The sequence below is a fragment of the Geotrypetes seraphini genome, chromosome 5, assembly GCF_902459505.1.
Source record: "Geotrypetes seraphini chromosome 5, aGeoSer1.1, whole genome shotgun sequence".
In the NCBI taxonomy this organism is placed as follows: domain Eukaryota; kingdom Metazoa; phylum Chordata; class Amphibia; order Gymnophiona; family Dermophiidae; genus Geotrypetes; species Geotrypetes seraphini.
In genome coordinates this window covers 244,251,292-244,278,580 of record NC_047088.1, presented here as the reverse complement: position 1 = coordinate 244,278,580, position 27,289 = coordinate 244,251,292, and the positions used below count along the sequence as shown (strand labels likewise).

The window sequence follows — 27,289 nt, the reverse complement described above, 5'->3', positions numbered from 1 at the left end:
GTGATAAGTAGTACTAGTAGGAATAAAAATTAACTGTGTCCATGGATCTGACTGCTCTGCTTCTGAGGACCAATAGATCATTCATACCCACTATATCAGTGTCTCTCAAACTTTTTTAGCTCCGGCACACTAAATGGAGCAAATGTTTTTCATGGCAAATTATAACTGAAATGATAAAATTACAATAAAATTACATTTGAGAGTTATTTATTTAAAGTTCTTTAAATTATATAAGGGTAATTGTAACAACGGTGAAACTGAATTAGATAGAATAGAATTGCTAATCATCGCGATGGATGTGCTTGTTTTTGAGCACAAATTAACTCAAAATGCAGCTCGATAGTTGACAAGCAAACAAGCAGTTCAGTATCCACCATCTACAGTTGTTCTCTTTTTAAATATTTCTGTCAGAGCTGAAAATCCAAGTTTGCAAAGAAAAGACGATGCAAACGGTAACAAAGCCTTGATTGCTCTGTTGCTCAAGTTAGGATAACTACTGCATAAAAAAATAAAACTAAAGTTAATAATAATAATAAAATTTTTTTTTAATATACTGCTATACCAAAAAGTTTGAAGCGGTTTACAACAAGGAAAGTTAATACATACAGTGGGAACAGAAATAAAACGAGAGGTAAAATAAGCAAGTAAAATTGGAGTAGATCAGTTTAAAACAAGATTTTTTGTAAAAACACTGAACGTATTAAGGCGTTAGAGTGACTCAAGAGAAAATGGAGAGCAAGATAGTCAGGTAACATACCGAAAACTGCTTTATAACAGATACTAAAGAATTTAAACAGAACTCTGGACTCTACCGGCAACCAGTGAAGTTTTTGATAAAAAGGAATAATGTGCTCTCATTTTTTTAATCCCAAAAATGAGGCGAACAGCTGTGTTCTGAATCTGGAGTATTACTTGCTGTTAGTTTTCAAGACAAATCATATTAAAGAATGATGCTTGTCTGGGCGGTTGTATCCTTAAGCACACAGACGCTCATAATGTTGACAGACTCTTGTGTGTCATTCTAGTGTAGGATCTTTTCCAGATAAGCCCCGCCACTAATGGAAAAAGTGCATGCGCCGAAAGTTAAGCCCCGCCACCTTTTGCCAGCGCACGCAACCTTAACCAGTGAAGTTCTCAGCACAACGGCCCCGCAATGCGGCGCGACACCCCCCCGTCGGAGCACCCAAAAAAGATTATAAAAAAGAGGATATGAAACTTAACATTATAAAAAATAGGATAAACTGTCGACCATTTTTTAAGGGCTCCGACGGGGGAGGCGTGGGGGGGGAACCCCCCCCCCCACTTTACTTTATACACATCGCGCCTCTTTTTTATAATCTTTTTTGGGTGGCGGGGGTTAACTTTTTGGCGGGGCTTATCTGGAAAAGATCCCTAGTGTATACTTATGAAGGGAATTTTTTAAAATAAAGTAAAATTCTGGAATCTCTCGTGGCACACCTAGAATCTCTTTGGGGCACACCACTGTGTCATGGCACACAGTTTGAGAGACACTGCGCTATATGTAGCAGTTCTGTTGGGTAGTCTGCTATCGATACAGCCATGGAGGAAGCCACTGCTTGCCCTGGGGCCGGTAGCATGGAATGTTGCTACTCTGGATTGGCCACTGTGAAAATAGGATACTGGGCTATTTCTTTTCCTGATCGTGACGGGAATAGCTATCCAAATGGTCACACAACTGGAAGAGCCACGACAGAATAAATTACACATTTTGGTGGGCAAATGTGTGTACCATATATAAATATGAGAGAATGAATGCGGAATGTATGGGGTTTAGTTGTTCATTTAATAAAGTGTGGAGTCCATTGACTACATTTGTTACCTCGCAGTAAGGGTCATGTATCTCTCCTTTTCTTAGATTTCCTTACACATCCAGGGTGGGTGGGTGGTGGGAGGGAAATGTATTTTGAGGATTTGAATTACTTAATTATAATATTGTAATCACTTCATATGTCTTATTGTATTAATAATTGAGAGGAGGGTGGGAGAAAATGATTGTTTTATGTATTACTTGTGTAGTTAATAGTGCGTTTTATGCAGTATTTTATGTTCAATTAATTGTATTGCACTGTCAAAGTTTGAAAATCAATAAAGTTTTGTTTTGTTTTTTTTTAAAAGGATACTGCCCTTGAGATGGACACAGTTTGGCTATTCTTATGTTTTGGGGTGGGAATCTGGTCATTTCTGTACCACTGGTTTCTAGTTACTTACTGACAGGCCTGGAGTTTCATCATCATCCGGCAACCAAGGCTGTCCCAGGAGACTACTCACAGTACACCTGTAATAATATGTCCCTGGGGAAGCGTGGATAAGGTATTGTAAAAGCAATTCAGTATCATAGTCTTCAGTGGAACTGGAACAGCTGTGGCAAAATCCCTTCCCACCCCGGCGTGTGTAAATCATTCCGCTCAGACTGCAGGACATGTAGAAGCTTGTCCACCCTCAAAACAAGCATTTCATCAAAAAAAAAAAAAAGGAGGAATGCATGATATAGAAAATCAAGTCACATTTTCTATCAAAAAGGTTTCAGTAACAGGCAAATCTGACAAAATTACCAAAATGATATGTTAGTAGGAATTAGAACACAATTTTCTGGTGTAGGCACAGGCCACCAAGTTACTGATGGAAGCATTGGCAAAGCGGACTCTGGTCCGCAAAAGCTCATTCTTCAATAAACTGTATAGAAGGTGCCACCTGCCTCCGTCAATTTTACTACATCAGACTAGGTCAGGTTCATGTTATTTTGATACAGCGCAAAATCATAACGAAACATCTAAGCTTTTTAAAAAAGCCAATACAATGGGGGGGTTAACCTTAATAGCAAAATGTACAAAAGGAAGTTACAACAGGGGGGAAAAGGGTTACAATTTGAGAACAAATAATAGGATGGCAATGGAGTGGGGAGGGCACGGGGTAATAGGCTATCAGCTGCGAGCTAGGGTTCTCGTATTGCCGAAGTTATCAGAGATGCAATTGAGGAAATGCCTGGGTGAAGAGACTGGACTTGAGGGTGGTTCTGAATTTTTGGTCTGAGTTTTCAGTCCTACTGAGAGAATAATGTATGGAGTGGAGGCGGGGTCTAATGGGGAGATGTGGTTCACTGGTAAAGCTGATGCCTTAGTACCCAGAGGTTGTGAGATCAAATCCCAGTGCTGCTTCTTGTGACCCTGGGCAAGTCACTTAATCCTCCAGTGCCCACCGCTTTGAATGTCAGCTTTGAAATGCCAAAGCCACAAAAAGGTGGTATACAAGTCCCTAAAGGCCAGCATCCTGTTTCCATCAGAAACCCAAAGAGTAGCAACATTCCAGAGCTGAGATTGTGATGTCATAAAGCCTCATTCCACCAATGCCTAAGAGCCAAACTCATCAGTGATGTCACAATGGCTTGATTGCCCTATACTCAGTAACATAAGAATTGCCATAGTGGGATGAAGGTGGGGCTCACTGGTAGAGCTGCTGCCTCCGCACCCAGAGGTTGTAAAAGTTCCCATTTCCTTTCTCTAATGGTTAGTACAGTGGGCTCAGATCTTAGGGAAGTAGGTTTGATTCCCACTGCAGTGACCCTGGCAAATCACCCAACCCTCTATTGCCCCCGGTAGAAAACTTAGATTGTGAGCCACTAGGAATAGACAAAGTATCTGCATAAAATAAATGTAAACCACTTTGGTTGTACCACAGAAAGGCAGAATATTTAATCCATGACCCTCCAATAGAAACAGGCAAATTATTTTCTTCTTGATTTTGTCATTTTTGAGCAGAAATTTTTTTTGTTATTGTTTTGAAAATATATGAATTTTGGAATAGTTTCTCTGTCTTTAGACTGCTGTAGTTGAAATACTTAGGGCTCCTTAGTAAAACAGGGGGTTGCGCTTTTAATATTTTTTTGTAAACTGGCTTAAATACGTTGTGATAAACAGTATATAAAGTAATTAATCCAATCCAATCTCAAAGGGTCAGAGCAACAACGCTAAAGGAAGTGTGTCCGAGAACATCGAGCCAATACAACAATGAGAAGGGATAGTGAGAAGATGCTGTTGAGAAGAGCTTAGGGCTCCTTTTACAAAGGTGCGCTAGAGGTTTTAGCACGAGCTTAGCGCACGCTAAAATGCCGCACGCACTAGCCGCTACCGCCTCCCCTTGAGCAGGCGGTAGTTTTTCGGCTATAGCGCTAATCCGGTGCGTGCGCTAAAAACGCTAGCGCACCTTCAAAACGGTGAACAAACATGTCAATAGCGTTGAACTGGTGGACATAATATACTTGGACTTCCAGAAAGCGTTCGACAAAGTACCACACGAGAGACTTCTCAGAAAACTACAAAGTCATGGAGTAGAAGGGGATATACTAAGATGCAGAAAACAAAGAGTAGGCATAAATGGGGAGTAATCGGACTGGAAGCAAGTAACTAGCGGCGTGCCTCAGGGCTCGGTTCTTGGGCCTATCTTATTCAATATCTTTGTAAATGACCTGGATGAAGCAACGACCAGTCTCATCATCAAGTTTGCAGATAACACAAAGCTTTGACGGGCAATCAGATCACAAAAAGACAGCAAGGAACTCCAGAGAGATTTGAACCAACTTGAGAGATGGGCAGAAAATTGTCACATGAGTTTTAATGTAGAAAAATGCAAAGTGTTGCACCTGGGCAGGAAAACCAAGGAGCATGAGTATAAGCTGTTAGGTATAACATTGGGGAAGAGTGAACAAGAAAAGGACCTGCGGGTACTGATAGACAGGAATCTGAAGCCGTCGGCTCAGTGTGCGGCGGCGGCAAAGAAAGCTAACAGGATGTTGGGCATGATAAAGAAGGGAATCACGAGTAGATCGAAAGAGGTCATAATGCCGCTTTATAGAGAAATGGTCAGACCACACTTGGAATACTGTGTCCAACACTGGTCTCCGTACCTGACGAAGGATATAACACTGCTGGAGAGGGTGCAGAGGCGAGCGACGAAGCTAGTAAAAGGTATGGAGAACCTGAGCTACAAAGATCGCCTCAGAAAACTGGGATTATTCACCCTTGAGAAGAAAAGACTGAGAGGGGATCTAATAGAGACTTTTAAAATATTAAAAGGAATCGACAGAATGGAGCAAGCTCACTCACCGACAAGGGGAAAGGATGGAGAGCAAGAAACAGCGTTATTCACTTTGTCAAATGTGACTCGGACAAGGACTGAAGCTGAGAGGGGTCACGGCCATGACCAATGTCAGAAAGTTCTGCTTCGCACAGCGGGTGGTGAACGCCTGGAACGCTCTCCCAGAGGATGTGGTGGAGGAAACCACCATTTTAGGATTTAAGGTAAAATTGGACGCACATCTTCTTGCGGGACACATTGAGGGATACAAATGATTAAGGTATTGCGGACCACCGGACTGGATGGACCCCAGGTCTGATCCGGTGCAGGCATTTCTTATGTTCGTAAAAGGAGCCCTTAGGGTCTGATGTGGAACATATGGAAGACAACGACTAGATAGAAAATTGGGTAGATGAGAATACATTACTTGAACTATAATCAGATACTTTAAAAGAATTCTATACATCCCTGGGAGCCAGTGCTTAGAAATGAACAATAAGGGAGGACACAGTCAGGATTTTTCTAATCAAATAATAACTTAACAGAAAGAAATAACTGAAAAAGCTATAGATGAATAATATGAATGAGTCATAAAATCACTCAAAAGGTGTAATGACGAGATTCATACTTCTAGAACAAACACTTAGAATTCAAAAATATGTTCAGAGACACGAAGGCAAAAACAAGGAGCCACAGCCCCGAGAGAAAATTGCCTATTAAAGAGTCAAGTGAAAGCAAAATTTTTTGCTGTAAACTAGCATAGAGCGAATTTTGGAGGAGGCTCGTATATAGGAATGAAACTTGAATTTTTGAGACACCCCACATTTTTTGAGAGTTTGCTGAGTGCTCCATTCCGTTCCCCGACGCAGGATCGAAACGGGAACCGTCGGATCAAGCTACGTGTTTTGCTTGTAACAGCTTAAAGTATAAGAAAATTCGCTCTATGCTAATTTACAGCAACAAATTTTGCTTTCACTTGAATCTATAATAGGCAATGACTGGGCGGTGAGGCGTGAAATTAAGTTTGGAGGGTAGAATGTCGACTATGCACGCTAGGATTGGAGCATCAGTGAATCTGTGGCTGGCGTAGAATTATGGAATGCCTTGCCTGGTATCTTGCGGTTCTGTATGGGGAGGATGAATTTTAAGAAAATGTTGAAAACTCAGTTACTTTTCAATGCTTTCCTATGCTTCGGTATATTTCAGCTGATAATCGCCTTTTAGAATTTTTTGACAGCAATGTAAGATTTAAAGCTTGCTTGTAATTCTGAATGGATTGAATTTGCGTTCTATCCTTCATAACAGGAACGAGAGGGAATTTCTAGATTTGCTTTGCCACTTTCCGCCTCTCGCTCCAACTTCCACTTTGCATCGAATACACCACAACACTGTCTTTGTCTCAGTCACTACAGGCGTACTTCAAAGTACAATAAAGACATTAAGAAGGGGTTGGCAGACTTAAAGGGCTAAGCTACTTTTGAAGTAGCCAAGTGTATGATGCAACCACTTAAACTTAACACTGACAGAACAGAAGGCATTAAAAGAATTCTTAACACACTGGACTGTGTTGAAATTTGGCACAATAAGGATGCAGGATAAACGACAAATTGACGGATGCTTGCATTTTTCCAGCAATCAATCAACTGTATAAACGTCTTGACATTTAGAGAAGAAAAATTCCATAAAACTGTACAAAGTGCATTTGGGCTGCAAAATCAGTCCTGCAGACACCCACCAGGAACTTAAACATCACAAAGCAGCAAAGCAATCAATAGGCAAAAATATTTTGAACATACACCATAAATATGGTGAAATAATCACATTATTAAACGGCATGTGAGCTCCGAAATAGAGAACGACACGAGGACAAATTTTTCTCCGTCACCACGGGAACTCATTTTTCCGTCCTGTTCCCGCAAGTCCTTTTCCTGTCTCTGCCACATTCCTGCAAGCTCTGTCCTCATCTGCACAAGCCTGGAACGCTTTAAAATCATAAGTAGCAACATTCTAGAGCTCAGATTGTGATGTCATAATGCCTCATTCCACCAATGCCTAAGCTCCGTCTTCATCTGCACAAGCCTTGAACGCTTTAAAATCATAAGTAGCAACATTCTAGAGCTCAGATTGTGATGTCATAATGCCTCATTCCACCAATGCCTAAGCTTTGACCTCATCTGCACAAGCCTCGAACGCTTTAAAATCATAAGTAGCAACATTCTAGAGCTCAGATTGTGATGTCATAATGCCTCATTCCACCAATGCCTAAGCTCTGTCTTTATCTGCACAAACCTCAAACCTTTTAAAATCGAGGCATGTATGGTTAAGACAAAGATTACTGGAATGGGACAGGGACAGGGATAGTAACAAAACTCATAGGGGGAGGACGGGGAAATTGAGTTCCTGCAGGGACCAGGGGAAATTTGTCCCCGTGTCCTACTCTCTACTCTGAAGTAATGTTTCATTTTCACTTATTATTCTACTTTATGTATCATTATTCTAGACAGATCTGAAACCTGTTCAGGTGGGCTCCATAATTTTGTTCAAGGCATTTGGGGATCACTGCCACCTCAACTAGAAGAGTTCTGTTTTCTTCTGATCATATGGCAAACTTACTGCTAAACAGAAGAGGAGGATTCACTGGATTTTATTTCAGAACATTTTTTAGAGCCGAGGTCCATAATCTGTAAACGGCACCTAACTTAAGTTGAAAACGCCATTTAAATCATTAAAAAAAAAAAAGATTAAAACAATTAGAAAAATGCATTTAAAAGGAAAAATGTAGGCGCCTTAAAAAATAGGCGCCTTCATCGCGCCTATAGAGATACTTTACAATGCCTAACACCACTGTAGGCGTGGCTAACGCCAGACATGGCGTTAGGTGTTATAAAGAACCTCCATAAGCGTGATTCACATAAAAGATAGATGCCGGAAAAGTATGCCTTGAAACCCCTGGCGTACATTTCTGACGTCTACCTTTCCCAAAGACGCAATTCTATAAATGGTGCCGTTGATTGGCATGCAATTGGCAGCCATTAAGGCTGCGGCCGACAGTGGTGCCATTTAAAGTATCCTTGCCTAACGGTAAATTTTGCAACCTTTGAAGGGGGTCCTCAAAGCCCGATGGACCGCTGCTGACTATGGTCTACTCTATAGCAATGTATTGCAAACTGTTTGCTGCGTGGCGCCAACGCTGGCTGACTGCTTACAGGACGTGCCTCTCGTGGCGTCCTGTAGGCAGTTAGCCATCGCCTCTCCTTTCCTTCTCCAGCCCCCCCCTCTCCCCCGGCGATAATAGGAGGCTCAGGGCCACAGCAGGAGGGCACCTGCACATGTAAGGACATCGACATGATGACATCACACATGCGCATGATGTCATCGCATCGACATCTGCGCATTTCCGGATGTCCTTGTGCCGCGGCTTCAAATGTTTTGCAGCATACTGGTCTATAGACTCTAGTACAAAAAGCTTTCCATTGTGTCTCAGAAAGACCCCCTCCAAACCGTTAAAGAGGGTCACATGAATATCTGAAACTGAGCTTTGGCCTCTTATATACAGTAACACCTGGATTCTGTAACCATGCCCCAAGTCAGTATTACCTTAAAAATGGCTGCCACTTGCGTGTCAGTCACTCAAGGCAACAGTTACAGAATTGCGCCTGATTCAGCCAAGATAGGTAACTGAAATGTAGGCCTGGAAAACCCAGCTACCTATCTTTGCCCTAGGCCACAGCAGCCATAAACAGATTGCAGCAGGGGAATCACTCTTGATCAGCTGAGTCAGCAGGAATTCCCCTGTTGCGATCAATTGAGTCAGCTGAAACGGACAGAAAATCCCCAAACCGGCAGGAGGGATGCCCACTCCCTCCTGCCAGACACTGGAAACACCCCCCCACTGCAATAGGCAGGAGGAATGCCCACTCTTTCTTGCCACATGCCCCTCCAACATTCCCCCCTGCATGATAGGCAGGAGGGATGCCTCCTACCAGTTGGGGGGGGGTCCTCTGTCCGCCGCAGCTGGCTCAGTTGATCACAGCAAGGGAATTTCCCCTCCTCCGATCAGCTGCGCAAGCAGGGCTCCCCAAAGCTGTGGGGAGGTGGGGGGAGAGAGATTCCCCTGCTGTGATCAGCTTATGGCTGCTGTGGTCTAGCGGCAAAGATAGGTGGCTGAAATGTAGACCAGGGTTTTCCAGGCTTACATTTCAGCCGCCTATCTTGGAGCGAATCACAGGTAGCTGCTTTAGCCCACCTAATGCCACTTCCGATGTTGCCCATGCCTACTTTGGCGTTCAGCAACTTCAACACTGCCCTTTTTTGTCGTTACTGAGGCCTAAGTTTAGGTGCTGGTTATGGAATTTACCTCTAAATGCCTTCTTAGGTGAATCTGCATTTTTATAGTGCATTAAACAACTGGATGCAATTAACAAATGCACTATGTGCAAATAATGTTTCATGTATGATTGCTGCAAACACAGGCAAATGTACAGATGAGGTCCCCATCTGTGCAATCCTCCCATATGAATTAAAATGGTATATTTTTATTTAAATTTGCAATAAATTATGCCCAGACACAGAAAGCTCATGTAACTACACTCCTCCAGCACTTATACTAGTTCCACAAATGATATCGTAAACAAGAGATTACAGGTATTTTGCAAACTGGTTCTGATCCTCTAATTTCAACCCATTTAATTAGAGCTTTTCCTTTTAGGGATCAATTAAGGATTCTTTGAGCATGCAAAAAGCCTAGGTTTTCCTAGCACAGGTACTATGGGTTATTAATCTTGGTTTATGGGCATGGTTTATGGGCTATTAATCTTGTTATACCACTCGTTCATTGTACTGGTCCAAGCGGTTTACAAAATACAATCAAATAAAAACAAATAAAAAAAACCTCCATTGTTAAATAGAATAGGCCTAACCCACACAAACAACAAGCATACAGGTTAACATTTACTCCCAAAGAAAACAGTAATATCATATTAAGATTTCACAGGATTGCTGACTGAGGACCCCAAAATCATTTTTAAAACATGGGTTAATTCAGATCGGATCGAATCCTGTGCAGTTTAAACGTTGAAAGTGTGCAAAAAGAACACGGACCCAAGACAGGCAAGGGGTGGAGAGCCTTCGGAAAAGTGTTGTGCTAGAGTTGATCTACTGTCTGCCTATTTTGTTGGCTTTGCATTGGGGGGGGGGGGGGTGTATTTTATTGCTATAAACCACGGAAATCATCCATAACATGTGCAAGGAGACTGTAGACTATGCATTTAGATATACAGTCAAGGGTCCCACCATAACCAGAGTCTATATTAAACTGTTTATGTCAATGTACGTAAAATTACCATATTTGTAGATCCAGGATCACTTCTCTCTTGTCTACCTGTTTGGTGTAAACCTTCACACCATTGATTCGGGGAGACTGAAAGAATAAAATAGCATGTCAGTATTCCAGCTCTGTCAGCAGGTTAAGACAAACAAACGGCTTCGGCATATTGCTCCTTCTCAGCAGGACCAACAACCACTGGACCAGATGAAGCTCTGGCCCAAGGCACCAGCGATAAAGGGCTTCAAAATACCCAGCCTCTGACCTCATCTGGTTTACAGGTTAAGCTTTTTCTCTCCTCCCCCCAAATCTTGTCTCCCCCCCCTTTCCTTGTAGTTCTAGCACTGCTTCTTCACCTCTCTCACTCACCCGCACTCCTGTACATTGATGGCGGCAGCAACAGCAGAATCCCTATTCTACGTCCTGCCCACAGGAAATTGCATCTGAGAAGGCAGGACATAGCAGGGTGAAGGCTGACCAAACACAGCCTGTCATGGTGCTGCTGCCCCCAATGACTAACATATATTACAGGATTGTGAAGGAGGTGAGGGAGCCGGGCCAGGCCTCCAGGGAGGGGAGAAAGGGAAGAGAAAGAGAGACTGAATCAGGACGGGGGGTAAGAGATGTTAAGCCTGAGGGGGGGGTGGACAGGAAGGGAGGAGGCACCAGAAGTGATGTGGTGGGAGGGGGTGCCACCTAAGCAAGTTGGCTCAGGGTACTATCATCTTCTTTTTGAAGGCCTCAGACAGCTCTTTTGATTTCACCATGGTGTTCAATCTCACCGCAGCAGTCATGAGCACACCAAACTAAATGTCTGAGGTTTAAGTAGGGCAAACCTCCTTCAAAATGCTGAGTAACGATGTTCTAATCATGTGCACCTGATGTGATGCACCTGTATGTGATTAAAGCCGCTTTAAGTGGGAGGATATGTGAGGTGTCCTAATTTATTCCTCAGTATAACACATTTTAATGGATATCTTTTGTTTAATAAGTAAATCAAGGAAAACATCACTTTCTTTTCCAGAGATAAATTAAAAAAAAAAAAAACCAATTCGATATCGATATGTGAAAGAAGCAAATATTTTATGGGGGTGTCCTAATTTTTTCACATGACTGTAGCTATTTAGGCAAGCTTTTCATGCAAATTAAACCTAGGCAATTAATGTCTTCTCTGGAGATTCTCTTTAAAGAACCTGAAATAATTAACTCCCCCCACCCCTTTTTACTAAGCTGCGGTAGAGGTTCTACCATGGTCCGGCGTGCTAAATGTTCCAATGTTGCTCCGACCTCATAGAATTTCTATGAATGTCAGAGCAGCGTTGGAACACTTAGCACTCCAGGCTGTGGTAGAAACCTCTAGTAAGAGAGGGTCGGGGGATGTTCTGTTATAACCTACAAATTAACCATTTTGTACCTCAGATTTTCAGTTGTCTCTAGTTAATTGTAGTGCTAAATTTCCCCTTCTTATTGTGTCTCTCTGTTTTCTGTTTTGTGATTTTATTTTGCACGTTACAACTATATACCACTTTGCTATTTCTCTTGAAGAGAGGTATATTAAATAAACACTAAAATGTGACATGGCTAAGAGCAGAACGGGTAGAAGTGGATCGATTTTTCACTCCGTCAAAAGTGACAAAGACTAGGGGACACTCAATGAAGTTACAGGGAAATTACTTTTAAAACCAAGAGGAGGAAATTTTTTTCCACTCAGAGAATAGTTAAGCTCTGGAATGTGTTGCCAGAGGTTGTGGTAAGAGCAGATAGCTGGTAGCTGGTTTTAAGAAAGGTTTGGACAAATTCCTGGAGGAAAAGTCCATAGTCTGTTATTGAGGGACATGGGGGAAGCCCAGGATCATGGAATGTTGCTACTCTTTGTGTATTCTGCATAGAATGTTGCTGCTCTTTGGGTTTTGGCCAGGTACTAGGGACCTGGATTGGCCACTGTGAGAATGGGTTACTAGGCTTGATGGACCTTTGGTTTGACCCAGTAAGGCTATTCTTATGTTCTAATTTGAAAGGTATGGCTGGATGCCTAACAATCTCCCATACACATGTATTATTATGACACACAGCAAATCTCTGAAGCATTCCATTATACAGCACGAAATGAGCCATCAAGCCTGCATGCTGGAATTTGTCTTTTTCTAATCACCTGGTAATCCATTATACAGTACATTCAGAAAAGAAAAATAGTAATACTCCTACTATTATTATTTCTAGAGAGCTACCAGACGTACGCAGTGCTGTACAGAGTCACAAAGGAGATTGTAAGCTCTAGACCAGTGTTTTTCAACCTTTTTACACTTATGGACCGGCAGAAATAAAATAATTATTCTGTGACCGGCATCGGTCCGTGGACCGGCGGTTGAAGAACACTGGGCTAAGTCGTGGGCCAGACCCCACCCATCTCTACCCCAGACCCCGCCCCCATAATAGTACTAATTGCACCTTGCACGTCCCGTGCCTCATCTGGAAGCCTTCCCTTTGACGTTGCAACGTCAGAGAGAAGGCTTCCGGTTCAGGCGCAGGATGCCCGTAGGAGCCGCTGCCCGTGGCTTTGTGCACTGAATCAGTTAGAAAGAGGGAGCTGGCTCGAAGATGACGCCGCATCGATCGCAACGTGGACCGGCGGTTGAAGAACACTGTTTTGGGCCTGATGCACGTGCTGGCCCTGTGGACCGGCAGGAAATTTCTGTGAACCGGCACTGGTCCATGGACCGGTGGTTGAAGAACACTGCTCTAGACAACAAGAGTCTGACACATTTAACTGGTTGAAGTCTACCAATTTTTGGAGACTACTGGCATGTATCCCCCCTCCCCTCAAATTTCTGCACCAGATATTCCCCTTTCATGTTATCTAATGATATTATTTGTTTTAACAACCTGGGCCTCCAGCCAATTACTTTTACTCAAAAACAAGGAAACAAAGCCAATACGGTTAAAAATTAATTTTAATTATGCAGCTCAAAGAAAAAATTTTTTTTGCCAAAAGTAGAACCACACTAATTATATAACGCATCAGATATTAGAAAAAAGCAAACAACAACAACAAAAAAATAATAATAATTAACAAAAATTAAAACAACTTACCTTCTCTCCAAAATTAAGTTTGGTAAAAGTAAACGCTCTGAGATGAATATTTGATCCCCTGATGGATGGCTCAACTTGTTCTTGAAACATTTTTTCCATATACATACCAAAGTACGGCCAAACCTGCCCCAGGACCTATACAAAGAGACAACAGGGCCACAGTCAGAAACCTTCAACCTTCATAGAGATTAGAAATAATTCAGAAGCCTTTTAATTAAAATGTGCTCAGGCATCCTAAGGTAACTGCCACATTAGCCATGCTTATCCATGTGATAAAAAAAAAAACAAAAAAAAAAACTTACCCCCTCTTTTGCTAAGGCATGCTAGCCGATTCAGCACGCGCTAAATGCTAACGTGTCCATAGAATATAATGGGCGCGTTAGCATTTAGCGTGCACTAAATCGGCTAGCACGCCTTAGTAAAAGGACCCTTTAGTATTTTCGGAAGGGGTGTGTGGCAGGGGTGGAGAGTGGGAATTCCAGTGCTAAACAGTGCGTCCACATACGGTTTATAGTCTAAAGCGCGCGAGGACAAAGGCGCGCCGACAACCGAGTGCGGACAACTGAGCGCTGGACTTCATCGCGCCAAAGAAAAAGCGTATTTTAAAGGGCTCCGACGGGGGGGGGGGGGTGTTGGTGGGGAACCCCCCCCCACTTTACTTAATAGAGATCGCGCTGGCGTTGTGGGGGGTTTCGGGGGTTGTAACCCCCCTCATTATACTGGAAACTTAACTTTTTTCCAAAAAAAACAGAGAAAAAGTGAAGTTTTCAGTATAATGTGGGGGGTTATACCCCCCAAACCCCCCCAACATGGCAGTGTGAGGTAGAGCGATCCCTATTAAGTAGAGTGGGGGGGGGGTTCCCCCCCACACCCTCCGTCCGAGCCCTTTAAAATACGGGTTTTCTTCGGCGCGATTATGCCCTGCGCTCAGTTGTCCGCGCTCCGTTGTCGGTGCGCCTTAGTCCTCCCGCGCTTTTGACCCGTCACCGTCCACATACGTGTACACTGTTTAGCAAAATTCTACATGATCCCTTACTACTTGAGCTCACACAGTACATAAGAACATGCGAAAAGCCATACTGGCTCAGACCAATGGTCCCTATAGCCCAGTATCCTGTTTCCACAGTGACCAATCCAGGTCACATGCACCTACCATGTTTCCCCGAAAATAAGCCCTAGCATGATTTTTGGGGTAGGTCTTAATATAAGCCCTTCCCCCGAAAATAAGCCCTAGTCGTAGGCAGCCACGCTTCCTCCCAAACCGCCCCCCGCCGCCGAACCCCTGCTGACCCTCCATCCTTCTCTCTAAACCGATCCCCGCCGACCGCGACCATAAATACCTTCTGGCAGAGGAGCGTTGAGCCAGCAGCACTCACAGGCTGCTTCAAGGCCTTCCTGCTAGGGACTTCCGTGTGCTGCGTTACTGGTGATGTCATCAGTAACGCGGCACACAGAAGGCCCCCAGCAAGAAGGCTGTGAAGCAGCCTGTGAGTGCTGCTGGCCCGACGCTCCTCTGCCGGAAGGTATTTATGGTTGCGGTCGGCGGGGATCAGTTGGGAGGGAAGGATGGAAGGTCAGCAGGGGTTCGGCTGCGCGGCGGGAGTCTGTCATAGGGGAAAACACCCTCCAGGGATTCAAGACAAAGTTAGACAAGTTCCTGCTGAACAGGAACGTAAGCATGTAGGACTAGTCTCAGTTAGGGCGCTGGTCTTTGACCAGAGGGCCGCCGCGTGAGCAGACTGCTGGGCACGATGGACCACTGGTCTGATCCAGCAGCTGCAATTTTTATGTTCTTATGCATGCACGGCCTCCTTAGGATGCAAATCAGCCTGACTAGGTGTGGCCCAAGGATTGGTTTGAGAAATGCTGATCTAGAGCAGGTTTGTCCATCCTTTTATGATCAGGGGCCACATTTCATATTTTGTAACATTCGGAGGGCCGAAACACACACTGTTGTATTTGCCATACGCTTCATCAAACAGCGGCAAAATACAACAGTGTGCTGCCCCTCTCCCACCCAGTCTCTCTCTCTCTGTCTCATCTACCTGCAGCCTTCATTCAGTCTACACTTCCCCCTCCCCATTCGCGGTTTCTGCACTCGCGATTTCACATAATCGCAATTTTTTTTCTGGGGAGGGGGAAAATTTAAAAAAAATATATTTTTTACCTCCTTGCCGCCTTCCCGGTCTTACCTGGTGGTCTAGAGGGCTTTCGGGACAGGAGCGATCTTCCTATGCTCCTGCCCCGTGCAGATTGCCATGAGGAAATGGCTGTAGGGAGTTCCCGTTGTAGTCTCGAGAGACTACGGGAACTCACAGCAGCCATTTCCTCATGGTGCTCTGCACGGGGCAGGAGCATAGGAAGATCGCTCCTGCCCCGAAAGCCCTCTAGACCAGTGTTTTTCAACCTTTTTTGGGCAAAGGCACACTTGTTTCATGAAAAAAATCACGAGGCACACCACCATTAGAAAATGTTAAAAAATTTAACTCTGTGCCTATATTGACTATATATAAAGTAATTCACTTGAGTGCCACCGCCGCCATCGGGAACAGGCCGGCGCCAAGTTCTCCCTGCTTCTCTTCCCCGCGGGGCCGACCAACTCTCGCCACCCGTCGTCAATTCTAACGTCGGAGAGGACGTTCTAGGCCAGCCAGGCAGCGATTGGCTGGCCCAGAACGTCCTCTCCGACGTCAGAATTGACGCGAGTGGCGAGAGTTGGCCGGCCCCACAGGGAAAAGCAGGGAGAACTTGGCGCCGGCCTGTTCCCGATGGCGGCGGTGGCACTCAAGTGGCTAAAAAGCCGCAGTTTGCCGGCCTAGGGACAACACTGGAGGGTGGCCAGCTGTGCACCCCCTTGGGACGTAAACCCGGGGTGGGGCAGACCGCCCCCCCCCCCCCCCTGGTATGCCACTATCTGTACCTCACTCCCTCCCTATGACCAAAAATTCTCCTTTCTTCTATTCCCCGTGTACACAACCATCTCTTTCCCTCCCTTCCTCTCTCCAAAATCCATGCCTTGTGTCCAAACACTCATTCCCTCCCCCACCTCAGCATCTCTTTCCCTCCCTTCCTCTCTCCCAAGTCCATTTCTTCTGTGTCCAAAAACGCATTCCCTCCCCCACCTCAGCATCTCTTTCCCTCCTTTCCTCTCTCCCAAGTCCATGCCTTCTGTGTCCAAAAACACATTCCCTCTCCCACCTCAGCATCTTTCCCTCCCTTCCTCTCTCCCAAGTCCATGCCTTCTGTGTCCAAAAACGCATTCCCTCCCCCACCTCAGCATCTCTTTCCCTCCCTTCCTCTCTCCCAAGTCCATGCCTTCTGTGTCCAAAAACGCATTCCCTCCCCCACCTCAGCATCTCTTTCCCTCCCTTCCTCTCTCCCAAGTCCATGCCTTATGTGTCCAAAAACGCATTCCCTCCCCCACCTCAGCATCTCTTTCCCTCCCTTCCTCTCTCCCAAGTCCATGCCTTATGTGTCCAAAAACGCATTCCCTCCCCCACCTCAGCATCTCTTTCCCTCCCTTCCTCTCTCCCAAGTCCATGCCTTCTGTGTCCAAAAACCCATTCCCTCCCCCACCTCAGCATCTCTTTCCCTCCCTTCCTCTCTCCCAAGTTCATGCCTTGTGTCCAAAACGCACTCCCTCCCCCCTTTTGTGTTCCGTGTTTGCCTCCCAGCCCATCTTTGCAACTTTCTCAGCAAAACAAAGCTCAAGCCGCGAGGCTTGTCTTCTGCTTCCTGCCTGCCCTGCCACGCAGAAATAGCCGAACGGAAGTATTCTCCGACGTCAGTGCTGACGTCGGAGGGCAGGCTTTGCTTAAGCCCTCCCTCGACGTCAGCGCTGACATCGGGGAATGCTTGCGATCGGCTATATGTTAGCTGCAGGGCAGGCAGGAACAGAAGACGAGCCTCGCGGCTCGAGATGTATTGAACTCCGCGGGTCCCCCGTCCAGCTCTCTCCTGTCCACGTGGGGCGAACCGCCCCTCTCCCTAGACTGTGGCCTAGGACCCTGGGGGAGCCCGGGCCCCCTGTCAGCTCCGGCCCCTGAATGCAGGACTGGTGGTACTGCCCTGATGGCGGCCCTGACCGTACGGCACACCAGGCAACATCTCGCGGCACACTAGTGTGCCGCGGAACAGCGGTTGAAAAACACTGCTCTAGACCACCAGGCAAGGCCGGGAAGGCAGCAGGGAGGTGGGGGTGGGTCAGAGCCAGATAATCGTGTTTTTTCACCATTCGCGGTCCGGCTCTGCCCATATCCCCCATGAATAATGAGGGAGAAGTGTCCACCCCCTCCCCCAGCTTTGCTCAGTCTCCCCTCACCTGGCTTCAGCTGCAGAAAAGGAATGGAAAACAAAGATGAAAGTGTTATAATGCCCTCGTATCACTATATGGTACAGCCGCAACTTGAATACGGTATGCAGTTCTGGTTGCCATATCTCAAAAAAGATATAGCGGAATTAGAAAAGGTACAGAGGACAATGAAAATGATAAAAGGTTTGGGACAACTTCCCTATGAGGAGAGGCTAAAGCAACTAGGGCTCTTCAGTATGGAGAAGAGATGGCTCAGGGGTGATATGATAGAGGTCTATAAAATAATGAGTGGATTGGAAATGAATCGCTTGTTTACTCTTTCCAAAAATACTAGGACTAAGGGGCATGTGATGAAGCTACTAAGTAATAGATTTAAAACAAATGGATAAAATATTTCTTTACACAACGTGTAAATTAAACTCTAGAATTTGTTGCCAGAGAATGTGGTGAAATCAGTTAGCTTAGCGGGGGTTTAAAAAAGGCTTGGATAATTTCCTAAAAGAGAAGTCCATAGGCCGTTATTGAGATGGCTTGGAGAAATCCACAGTTTATTCTAGGATAAGCAGCATAAAATTTGGTTTACTACTTAGGATCTAGCTAGGTGCTTGGGACCTGGGTTGGCCACTGTTGGAAACAGGATACTGGGCTGGATGGATCTTCGGTCTGTCCCAGTAGGGCAATCCTTATATTCTTAAACAATGGGCTTCATGCTTCTCCACTGTGACTCAGCTCTCTGCAAGTCTGAGCTGCATGGTGCCAGAAGCTGGTTTGAAGTCTGGCAAGTGTTGAAACTGAGAGACCCATCCAAACTTACAGCGCTGCTCGGCTCAAACTTACAGAAATACGAGTCATGACAGGGAAGCAAGCATCTCGCAGTAAGCACCACATGAACTACCAAGCTTCCGAGAGCCAGAGAAAAGCACATGGAGGGCCAGGTTATGGCCCCAGGGACATAGGTTGGACAAGCCGTAGCTAGAGGATGGATGAAGCCGGCTTCCATCCCTCTGGGGCTGTCCTTGGCTTGCTATTTAAAAGAAACTAAACTCTGTGCACCAAAACCCCAAGCTTACCTTGTTCAACCATTCCACACGTTCAATATCTGGGAAGTGAACCTGGGAACAAAACACAAGAAAAAAAACCTTATTAAGCACCGATCAGTAACTAGGGTTCAAATCCTGCTTTGCCCACTGACATATTTTGTGACTTTAGGCAAGTCAGTGTCTCCCGGTGAATTGCATACACTTAAGATTGTAAGCCACCTTGAACCAAAATCAGACATATATAAATATATATAGTACAATTTTTAATACAAATGAGATACTGCCAGCTTTTCACTACCCTTAGGCAGACAGACTTCCAGGATAGCAGCATGGTATTAGCAGAGCCAGCAGAAGGAGCAGGGCTTTACAGCCGCTATCAATGGCACTGAGTCTTCGGGCATCCATGCATGAGCGCTCAAGGTCTGCCATGTTCCACCCCCTCCAATAGGAGTTTTGCAGGCCCTGACGAGCCATGAGCATGCCCAGTGTTCTAAACCACACTGCTGTGCTGCCTTTACTTATGATACAGGTTTGGCTGAGTCAACTCAGGCAGAGGAGGGAGATAGAGCAGCCATGGTAGAAGGAGGGAAGGAACATCTTGAAGGATTGGGGGAAGTAGTAGTAGGAGGAATTCTGTAAACCGGGGGAGGGTGTAATTGGGAAGGGAGGAGAGGATTCTGGACTGCATGGGGGGGGGGAATGGCTGAAGGTTCATCTAGGACAGGGGTAGGCAATTCCGATCCTCGACAGCCATAGGCAGGTTTTTGGGATATTCACAATAAATATGCATGAGATAGATTTGCATCTCAAGGAGGCAGTGCATGCAAATTCATCTCGTACATATTCCATTGTGGATATCCTGAAAACCTGACCTGCCTATTGCTCTCGAGGACCAGAATTGTCTAACCCTGATCTAGGACATCAGATACCTGTATATAAACAAAAAGACTGACCCAAGTTATTTAAGAGTAGAAATAAGACAGATAAATCTCGGATTTCAGATACAAGTATGAACAAAATACCCACAAAAATGATTAACTGAGCTACTTCGGCACAAGGCTTATGCTGCTGAGTTTCTGAGTGTTTGAATACCTTGAATGTCAGCTCTGAATGCCAAAGCCACAAAACGGCGGTATAAGTCCCCATTCCCCTTTCCCAAAGAGTAGCAATATTCCAGAGCTGAGATTGTGATGTCATAAAGCCTCAATCCACCAATGCCTAAGAGCCAAACTCATCAGTGATGTCACAATGGCTTGACTGTCCTATACTCGGTGAACATAAGAATTTTCATACTGGGACAGACTGAAGGTGTGGCTCACTGGTAGAGCTGCTGCTTCTGCACCCTGAAGTTGTGAGATCAAATCCCAGTGCTGCTCCTTGTGACCCTGGGCAAGTCACTTAATCCTCCAGTGCCCATCACTTTGAATGTCAGCTTTGAAAAGCCAAAAGCCACAAAAAGGCAATATACAAGTCCCCATTCCCTTTCCCCTTCACAGGAAAACAGAGGTCCTCGATAATGTGTCTAGGAGAAACAACATGAGATCTAAGAACTTGCTTAAAATTTAAACATATTTCTGCATTAGATATGTTCATAAAATATTTAAGTGAAGTATTGAGCATTGATAAAGGGAGACTACCTAAATTAGAGTACATTTTATTTCATAAGAACTCTCAGTATCACTTGAGAATTTGGATAACTTAAGACGTCCAGAGTCTGAGAAGTCTCATCCTTTTGTGTCCATGTGAATTGCTATTTTCAGTTCAGAAATAGATTGTAGTTTAATAATTCAAAAGTTAAAGAATAACCTTACATTGATCTGTATTGTGAAATGATGGGTGTTTTCATAAGTTTCAAGAAAAAGATAAAAACAAAATTTATTGGGGAGTGGCAAGATGGCAGCGCTAACATGGCAGCACTAAGAACACTCTCTGCGCTGTATTTCATACTAACTATACAGAATGCCGCACACCAAACGGAAAGGTAGTGTGAGGGTGCCTACCTCCTCAACTCCCTCTGTCCAGCGCACTTTGGAGCAATATCTGCCAGGAGTTTGCTTCTCTTTTTTTTTTTAAACGTATGTTTATTGACAGCGAGAGAATACACCGCCCAGCAGGGCGCAACAGTAACCATATGAAAAGACAAATAACAGTCCAACACTCAGAACAGGCATCAACAATAGCAATCAACAATAGCAATACGTCCCCCAGGGAACCCCCCCATGCAGGTGATAAACAAGAACAAAGCAAGACAAAAAGAGCAGTGAGGGCGTAAGCTGAGAGGAACATTCGAAAAGGAAGGTCACCCGTCTGGAGCAGTGATCTCCCGCCTTTTTCCATAAAAGAACCCCCAAAAAACCCACGCAACACTCAGATCAGCAAGCGCACTCATCATCATCCATTCATACAGACCATCCACTCATAGCCCAAGAAGCTCCCTCCCCCCCTCCCCTCCCCCCCATCCCAGGGCACTAAAGTATGGAAAGGGAAAGCAAAAGAAAAAGAGAGAGAAAAAGAAGGCTATAAAGAGTCAGTTAAAGGAGGCAGAACCCCATGGTCCGGCCAAGAAACGGAAAAGCAGTTCCCTGCTAAGAAGGCCCCTGATCCCCCTCTCGTGCGGTCGACGGCACCAGGTCCCGCAGTCTCGCCCATAATCCAGCGTAATGTTGCTTAAGCACGTTCGCTGTTCTTGCTTGGGATCGAATTTCAAACATAGCTACCTCTCGAAGCCGGCACCTCCAATGCGGCAGCGGAGGGGGCTCCTCAGACATCCAGTAGGTCAAGATCAGTTTCTTTACTACTAAAATAGCATTATAGAGAAACCTGCATTGGGGTGTGGTGAAACCCTGGTCCTGGAGGGATGTCTGCAGACCCAGGAGTAAGAACCCATAGTCCCATTCCACAGTGCGTTGCACCACCTGTTCCAACAAGGGGAGGGCTTCCCTCCACACATCTAATCGTGGGCACTCCAAAAAGGAATGTATATATGTTCCGGCACTGCTCTTGCATTTAATACAAAGACCGCTCTCCCATATTCCCATTCGCGCTCCCCTCTGTGCCGTAAAGTATGCCCTATGAAGGATCTTATACTGGAGTTCCTGGAAGTCTGCTGATTTAGTGTAGGAATATAGTGTTGTAAAGCAGGCAGTGAACTGTGATTCAGAAATATCCTGCCCCAGGTCTCGTTCCCAGGATGTACGCACCGGTGTAAGTACCGACGTGACAAGAGACAACTTAAGGATGCGATACCAGCGCGCCAGGGAATTTAGCGCGGGCTGGGTGGCCGAGAACAAGATATCCAGAGGGCCCCTGACCCAGGCCCCCGCCACTCCCCTACGTTCCGTCTCCCAATAGTGACGAACCTGAAAATAAGAAAACATATAGCTCGAGGGAAGGCCCCACGCGTCCCGGACCTGCTGGAAGGAGGGAAATCCAGACGGAGACAGGTCAAGTACGTTTTCCATCAACCTACAACCCTGGGCCGACCAATGCTGAAATACAGATCGTCCCCTGCCCGGTGGGAACCTGGGGTTGCCTTCCAGGCGCACAAAAGGGGATATGTCCGGTGGTAGTTGCTGTCGTCGCCTCCACCAACGCCATGCCAGTCTAAACGGGCGCAGAAAACGGGAACAAACCGTATAGCGCCTCCCAGGATCATCATGTCGATGTATGAGGTTCATAAATTGAAAGGGGGCACTCCAGCTCGCCAACCATCCTCGAGGGGAGTATCGGGGGCACTCACTATAGCCTTCGTGAATCCAACGGAGGAGAGAGGCAACATTATAAAGCCGAATATCCGGGACATTAAGTCCCCCCAGTGCTTTATCCAAGATAAGCTTGGACATCGCTATCCGAGGGGTGCGAGACCTCCAAACAAATCGAGAGATAGTAGATTTAAAGACAAGTTCATCCCTCCTGGTGAGCCAAAGTGGCATGGCCTGCAAGGGATACAAGAGCTTCGGTACCAGACTCATTTTCACTAAGGCCACCCGACCCAGAATCCCCAGCGGCAGGTCCTGCCAAGCTTGGCACAGTTTTGCGATGGCCTCAAGGGGCCGGCGGATATTCGCGTTGTAAAGCGTGGGAAGATCAGTGCTGAGGTATATGCCGAGGTATCTCATTGGTTTGGTCGTGGGTGCGATAGGCAACACCGCGTGCCATGTCTCCGCCCGGCCCCCAGCCAGTAGCAGAAGTTCCGATTTACTACAATTTACTTGTAATCCCGACAGTGCTCCAAAGGCTCGAATCACCTCCAGAGCTCTGGGCAGATGCACGGAAACCTGATCCAAGTAGAGTAAGATGTCATCAGCAAACAGGCTAATTTTGCATTCCTGTCCCCGTACCGCAACTCCCTGAATTGTCACATCCTGCCGGATTTTCGCCGCAAGGGGTTCGATAGCCAGTAGGAAGAGGAGCGGTGAGAGCGGGCACCCCTGTCTAGTTCCTCTCTGCAGACCGAAATCTTCCGTCAGACCCCCATTGATCATTAGGCGCGCCCTGGGGTTGTGATATAGGGCAGAAGCCCAGTCCAGAAAGGCACCCCGAAATCCGCCCCGACGTAAGACCCAGAATAGATAATCCCAAGAGATGCTATCGAATGCTTTCTCCATATCCAGTCCCGCCACCGCCTCCTGACCCCCCCTGCCTACCCTGTCATGAATCGCTCCCAAGACCTTCATTAAGTTCATAGAGGCGTAGCGCCCCGGCACAAACCCAACCTGATCTGGGTGAATGAGATCGGGAAGAAGACCATTCAAACGTCTCGCCAAAGTCGCAGCCAGAAGCTTAATATCCTGATCTAGTAGGGAAATTGGGCGGAATGACCCCACCAGATCCGGGTCCTTGCCCGGCTTAGGGAGTAGAACTATATGAGCCATGTTATCCGGAAAGGAGCCCCCTGAGGTTGCCACTTCGTTATACATTGCACTCAGGGGCTTCGCCACCAGATCTTCTAGAATGCGGTAGTATTCGGGCCCAAACCCATCCGGGCCGGGCGCCTTTGCCAATTTAAGGGACCGAATGGTGACACGAAGTTCAGCCTCGGTAATCGGCAGGCTCAAAGATGCAGCCTGATCCTCCTCCAGGCGAGGTAGTGATAACCCCCTGAAAAAATCCTGAAGGGCTATCCCATCTAGCGGTCTCTTGCCGTATAGAGTTTCATAGTACTTAACAAATTGTTCCGCAATTTGTCTCTCCCCTTCATGTCGAGTGCCCCCAGCATCGCGAATTGCCGTAATAATTTGACGTTTCTTATAAGGTCTCACTAGGTTCGCCAGAAGTCTCCCCGTCTTCCCTCCCCATCTATGCAGGTTATACCGTTGAAACGCAAGGGTCTGCTCCGCTCTGTGATGAAGCAGAGTCTCAATGCGGTCACGTATAGTCTTGTATTCCTGTCGCTCCTTATCCGAGAGAGAGGAGATGTGGGCCCTGCGAAACCCATGCAGCTGTCTCGTGAGTGAGAGAAGCTCAGCGCCCCGGGCTTTGCGTTTAGCCGCTGTGTATGCGATCACATGCCCCCTCAGGACTGCCTTGGAAGCATACCAGTAAGATATAGGACCAATATCCGGGGTGTCATTTGTAGCCTGGTAATCCGCCCAGCTTGCCCGAAGATACGTCCGGAATTCCCGGTCTTGGTACAGGTGTAATGCCATTTTCCAAGAGGAGGCCTTCCTGCCAGCTGCCAGTGTCAGTGTGAGATCCACAGTAGCATGATCCGAGATCGTGGAATCCACTATCTCCGATCTAGTAGCCCTAGAGAACAGCCGTTGGTCTAGGAGTATATAATCCAGGCGGGCATAGACCTTATGTACATGAGAGTAAAAAGTAAACTCCGAGTCAAATGGGTGTAGTGTCCGCCAGACATCCACCAGACCTAAATGCTGCATCAGGAAGCCCACCCCCTTATTATCATGATCTCTCAGACTGCTCCTGGGAGGTCTGCAATCCACCCCCGGGTCTGCAGTGATATTCATGTCCCCCCCCAGAACCACCTGATAATCCGGGTAAGCCGAAATTAGGGAGAGAATAGAGGAGAAAAATTTATGACAGTAAGAGTTGGGGGCGTACAGATTACAGAGTAACAGTTTTAAACCCCATAGTTCCCCCAGCACAAGTACATATCTCCCCTCCCGGTCGGTCAATTGTTTATGCAAGGTAAAAGGTAGTCTCTTGTGTAACAGTATTGCCACCCCGCGTTTCCTGCCCCCGGAGGAGGAGGAATAAACTTCCCCAACCCAATTTCTTCGCAACTTAGAGTGTTCGGTCTGGGTGAGGTGGGTTTCTTGCAGGAACGCTACTTCCGCATTCAAATGTCGCAAGCTGGTAAGAATTCGGGATCTCTTTACCGGGGACCTGATGCCATCGACATTAAAGGTTACAACTCTTAAATCAGCCATAACAGTGAGAGAGGAGCTCTATGCAGCACAGTAATCCAGAAGGAAACACCCCTCCCAACGAGTGTAAACTCATCCATGTTCCACCAGCCAAATACGCATTCGTCCAGTACAAAAAGAATAAGTGGGCCCAGACGAAGCCTCCCAGCTAAGCTTCGCTGTCCCTGGTATCTCTGTGCCCTCCAAATCCACCCCCCAGACCCCCACCCTTCCCCCCAGCTCACTCATCCCATACACACTCACACGCTCCCGTTCACTCCCCCCCCCTGAACTCTCCCTCCACCCTCCCCCCCCCAGTCTTGCCCCCCAGGCTGATCCCATCCCATCAGCATACAAACCCATACAGTTCCCCCAACCTGCCCGGAGCCCTCCCCCCCCGCCCACTGAACAATACCCCTAACATAAAGTCCCCGCATTTAATGCTAAAACAGGAAGTTAAACATAAACAGTGAACAGTGAATAGGTGATACCAAGAAGTCCAAGAAAGTGCTCCAGGGCTGCCGCACGCCACTTCGAATGGAATCCCCTCCAGCCAAGGCGGTCCGCACCAAGATCAAAGAGAGTCATTCAAGGGTTAGTGTAGCCGGCGGGGATACAGGAGTCCACTGGAAATACGGAAGCACCGCTGCCCCTCAAAGCCAAGCGCAGATCACTCAGGTCACTCCAGCCGCTCGGATTCAGGAATCATATCCAAGTCGAGGAAAGGAGCTCCACCACCGCAATAGCGGCTTGGCCTCACGATACCGCTGAACGCGCAGGGGATAAGCTCAAAAGGACTCCAACACAGCTCCCAGGAGTACTGAGCCGCATCTGCGGGCGAGCCGCATAGCAGCCACATCCGGTTTAGAGTAGCATTAGGCAGGTAAAGTTGCCAGAAACGCCCTGGCCTCATCGCCGCTGTTAAAGGTGAGAGTTTTGCCCTCATGCCAGACTCGGAGCTTCGCCGGATAGACCAGCGCGAACTTAACTCCTCTGTTGTGGAGATCAGTGCAGGAAGGTGCCATAAGCTTGCGTTGGGCCGCCACCCGCACAGAGTAATCATTGAATATAAGCACTCGGGATCCGTTGTAATCCAAGGTGCCCGCCTTTCGGAAGGCCCGGAGTATGAGTTCTTTTTCCCTCCAGTTAGAGTAGCGGGCTATGGCGGTCCTCGCCCTACCCCCCTCCAGAGGTCGATTTCCAATGCGGTGCGCCCGTTCGCAGGCGAAGGCCTCCGCTCCCCCCGACAGATGCAAGGTCTCAGGGAGCCATTTGCTGAAAATCATGTAGAGGTCCTGGTCACTCACCGTCTCCGGGAGCCCGACCAGCCGCAGGTTGTTCCGTCGGCTCCTGTTCTCCTGCTCCTCTAGGGCCGCCTGCAACTCCCGAGACGTCCGTGTGAGTTCCTCCACCTGAGCCGTCAGCGTCACACACGTGTCCTCCTGGTCGGACACACGCTGCTCTACCTCTGTGAGGCGCTGGCTGTGGGAATCGAACTTCTCGTGCATTTCGTCCACCGCTGATTGAATTTTATTCAGTTTATCTGCCAGCGCCGCCGTGACCGACCGCGTGATATCTGTGATCCAGTCGCCAGCGGGGATAGTGAACGTGGCCTGCTCCGTCGCCATCTTGGAGGGGGTAAGAGAGGGTTTGTCCCGGGCGCCTTTCGCCGTTTTTATGGGCATGCCCCGTGCCGCAACCGTCGCTCCCAAGGACCAGGAAGGGAAAAGCGGTCTGTCAGACCCCGGTCCGCCTGCTCGTTTCTGCCTTGGGGACGCTGAAAGGCCTGTATTGCCCTTCACTATTAGCGGGGGTATGGAAAGAGCTCTCCGGCCCTCGACCACCCAGGCAGGCAGCACCACGTGGCCCCCCCCGCCTCTGCTGTCTCCCCCGCTGGCAAACAAAAAACTGGATGGAGATCCCCCTCCTGTCTGCTCACTTCTGCCGTGGGGACTCAATATAGGTAATGTGGGTGCCGGGCTTAGCGGGGGTGAGGCCGGAATTATCCGCCACGCGGCGTCCAGGCATGCAGCACCACGAGACCCTCCCGTCGCCGCAGTCGCCT

At 47.0% G+C, this 27,289-nt stretch overlaps 1 protein-coding gene across 1 annotated transcript in view; it reads right to left on the bottom strand.

The window, feature by feature from the left end:
* Nucleotides 1–27,289, bottom strand: part of ESYT3 (extended synaptotagmin 3) — a 167,389-nt gene that overhangs the window by 56,952 nt on the left and 83,148 nt on the right. Inside the window, exons 2-4 of the mRNA XM_033946727.1 lie at nt 18,887–18,928; nt 13,505–13,639; nt 10,434–10,510 (exon numbers count right to left, since the gene is read on the bottom strand). Coding sequence (XP_033802618.1) covers nt 10,434–10,510; nt 13,505–13,639; nt 18,887–18,928 — 254 coding nt within the window. The remainder of the gene's footprint in view (nt 1–10,433; nt 10,511–13,504; nt 13,640–18,886; nt 18,929–27,289) is intronic.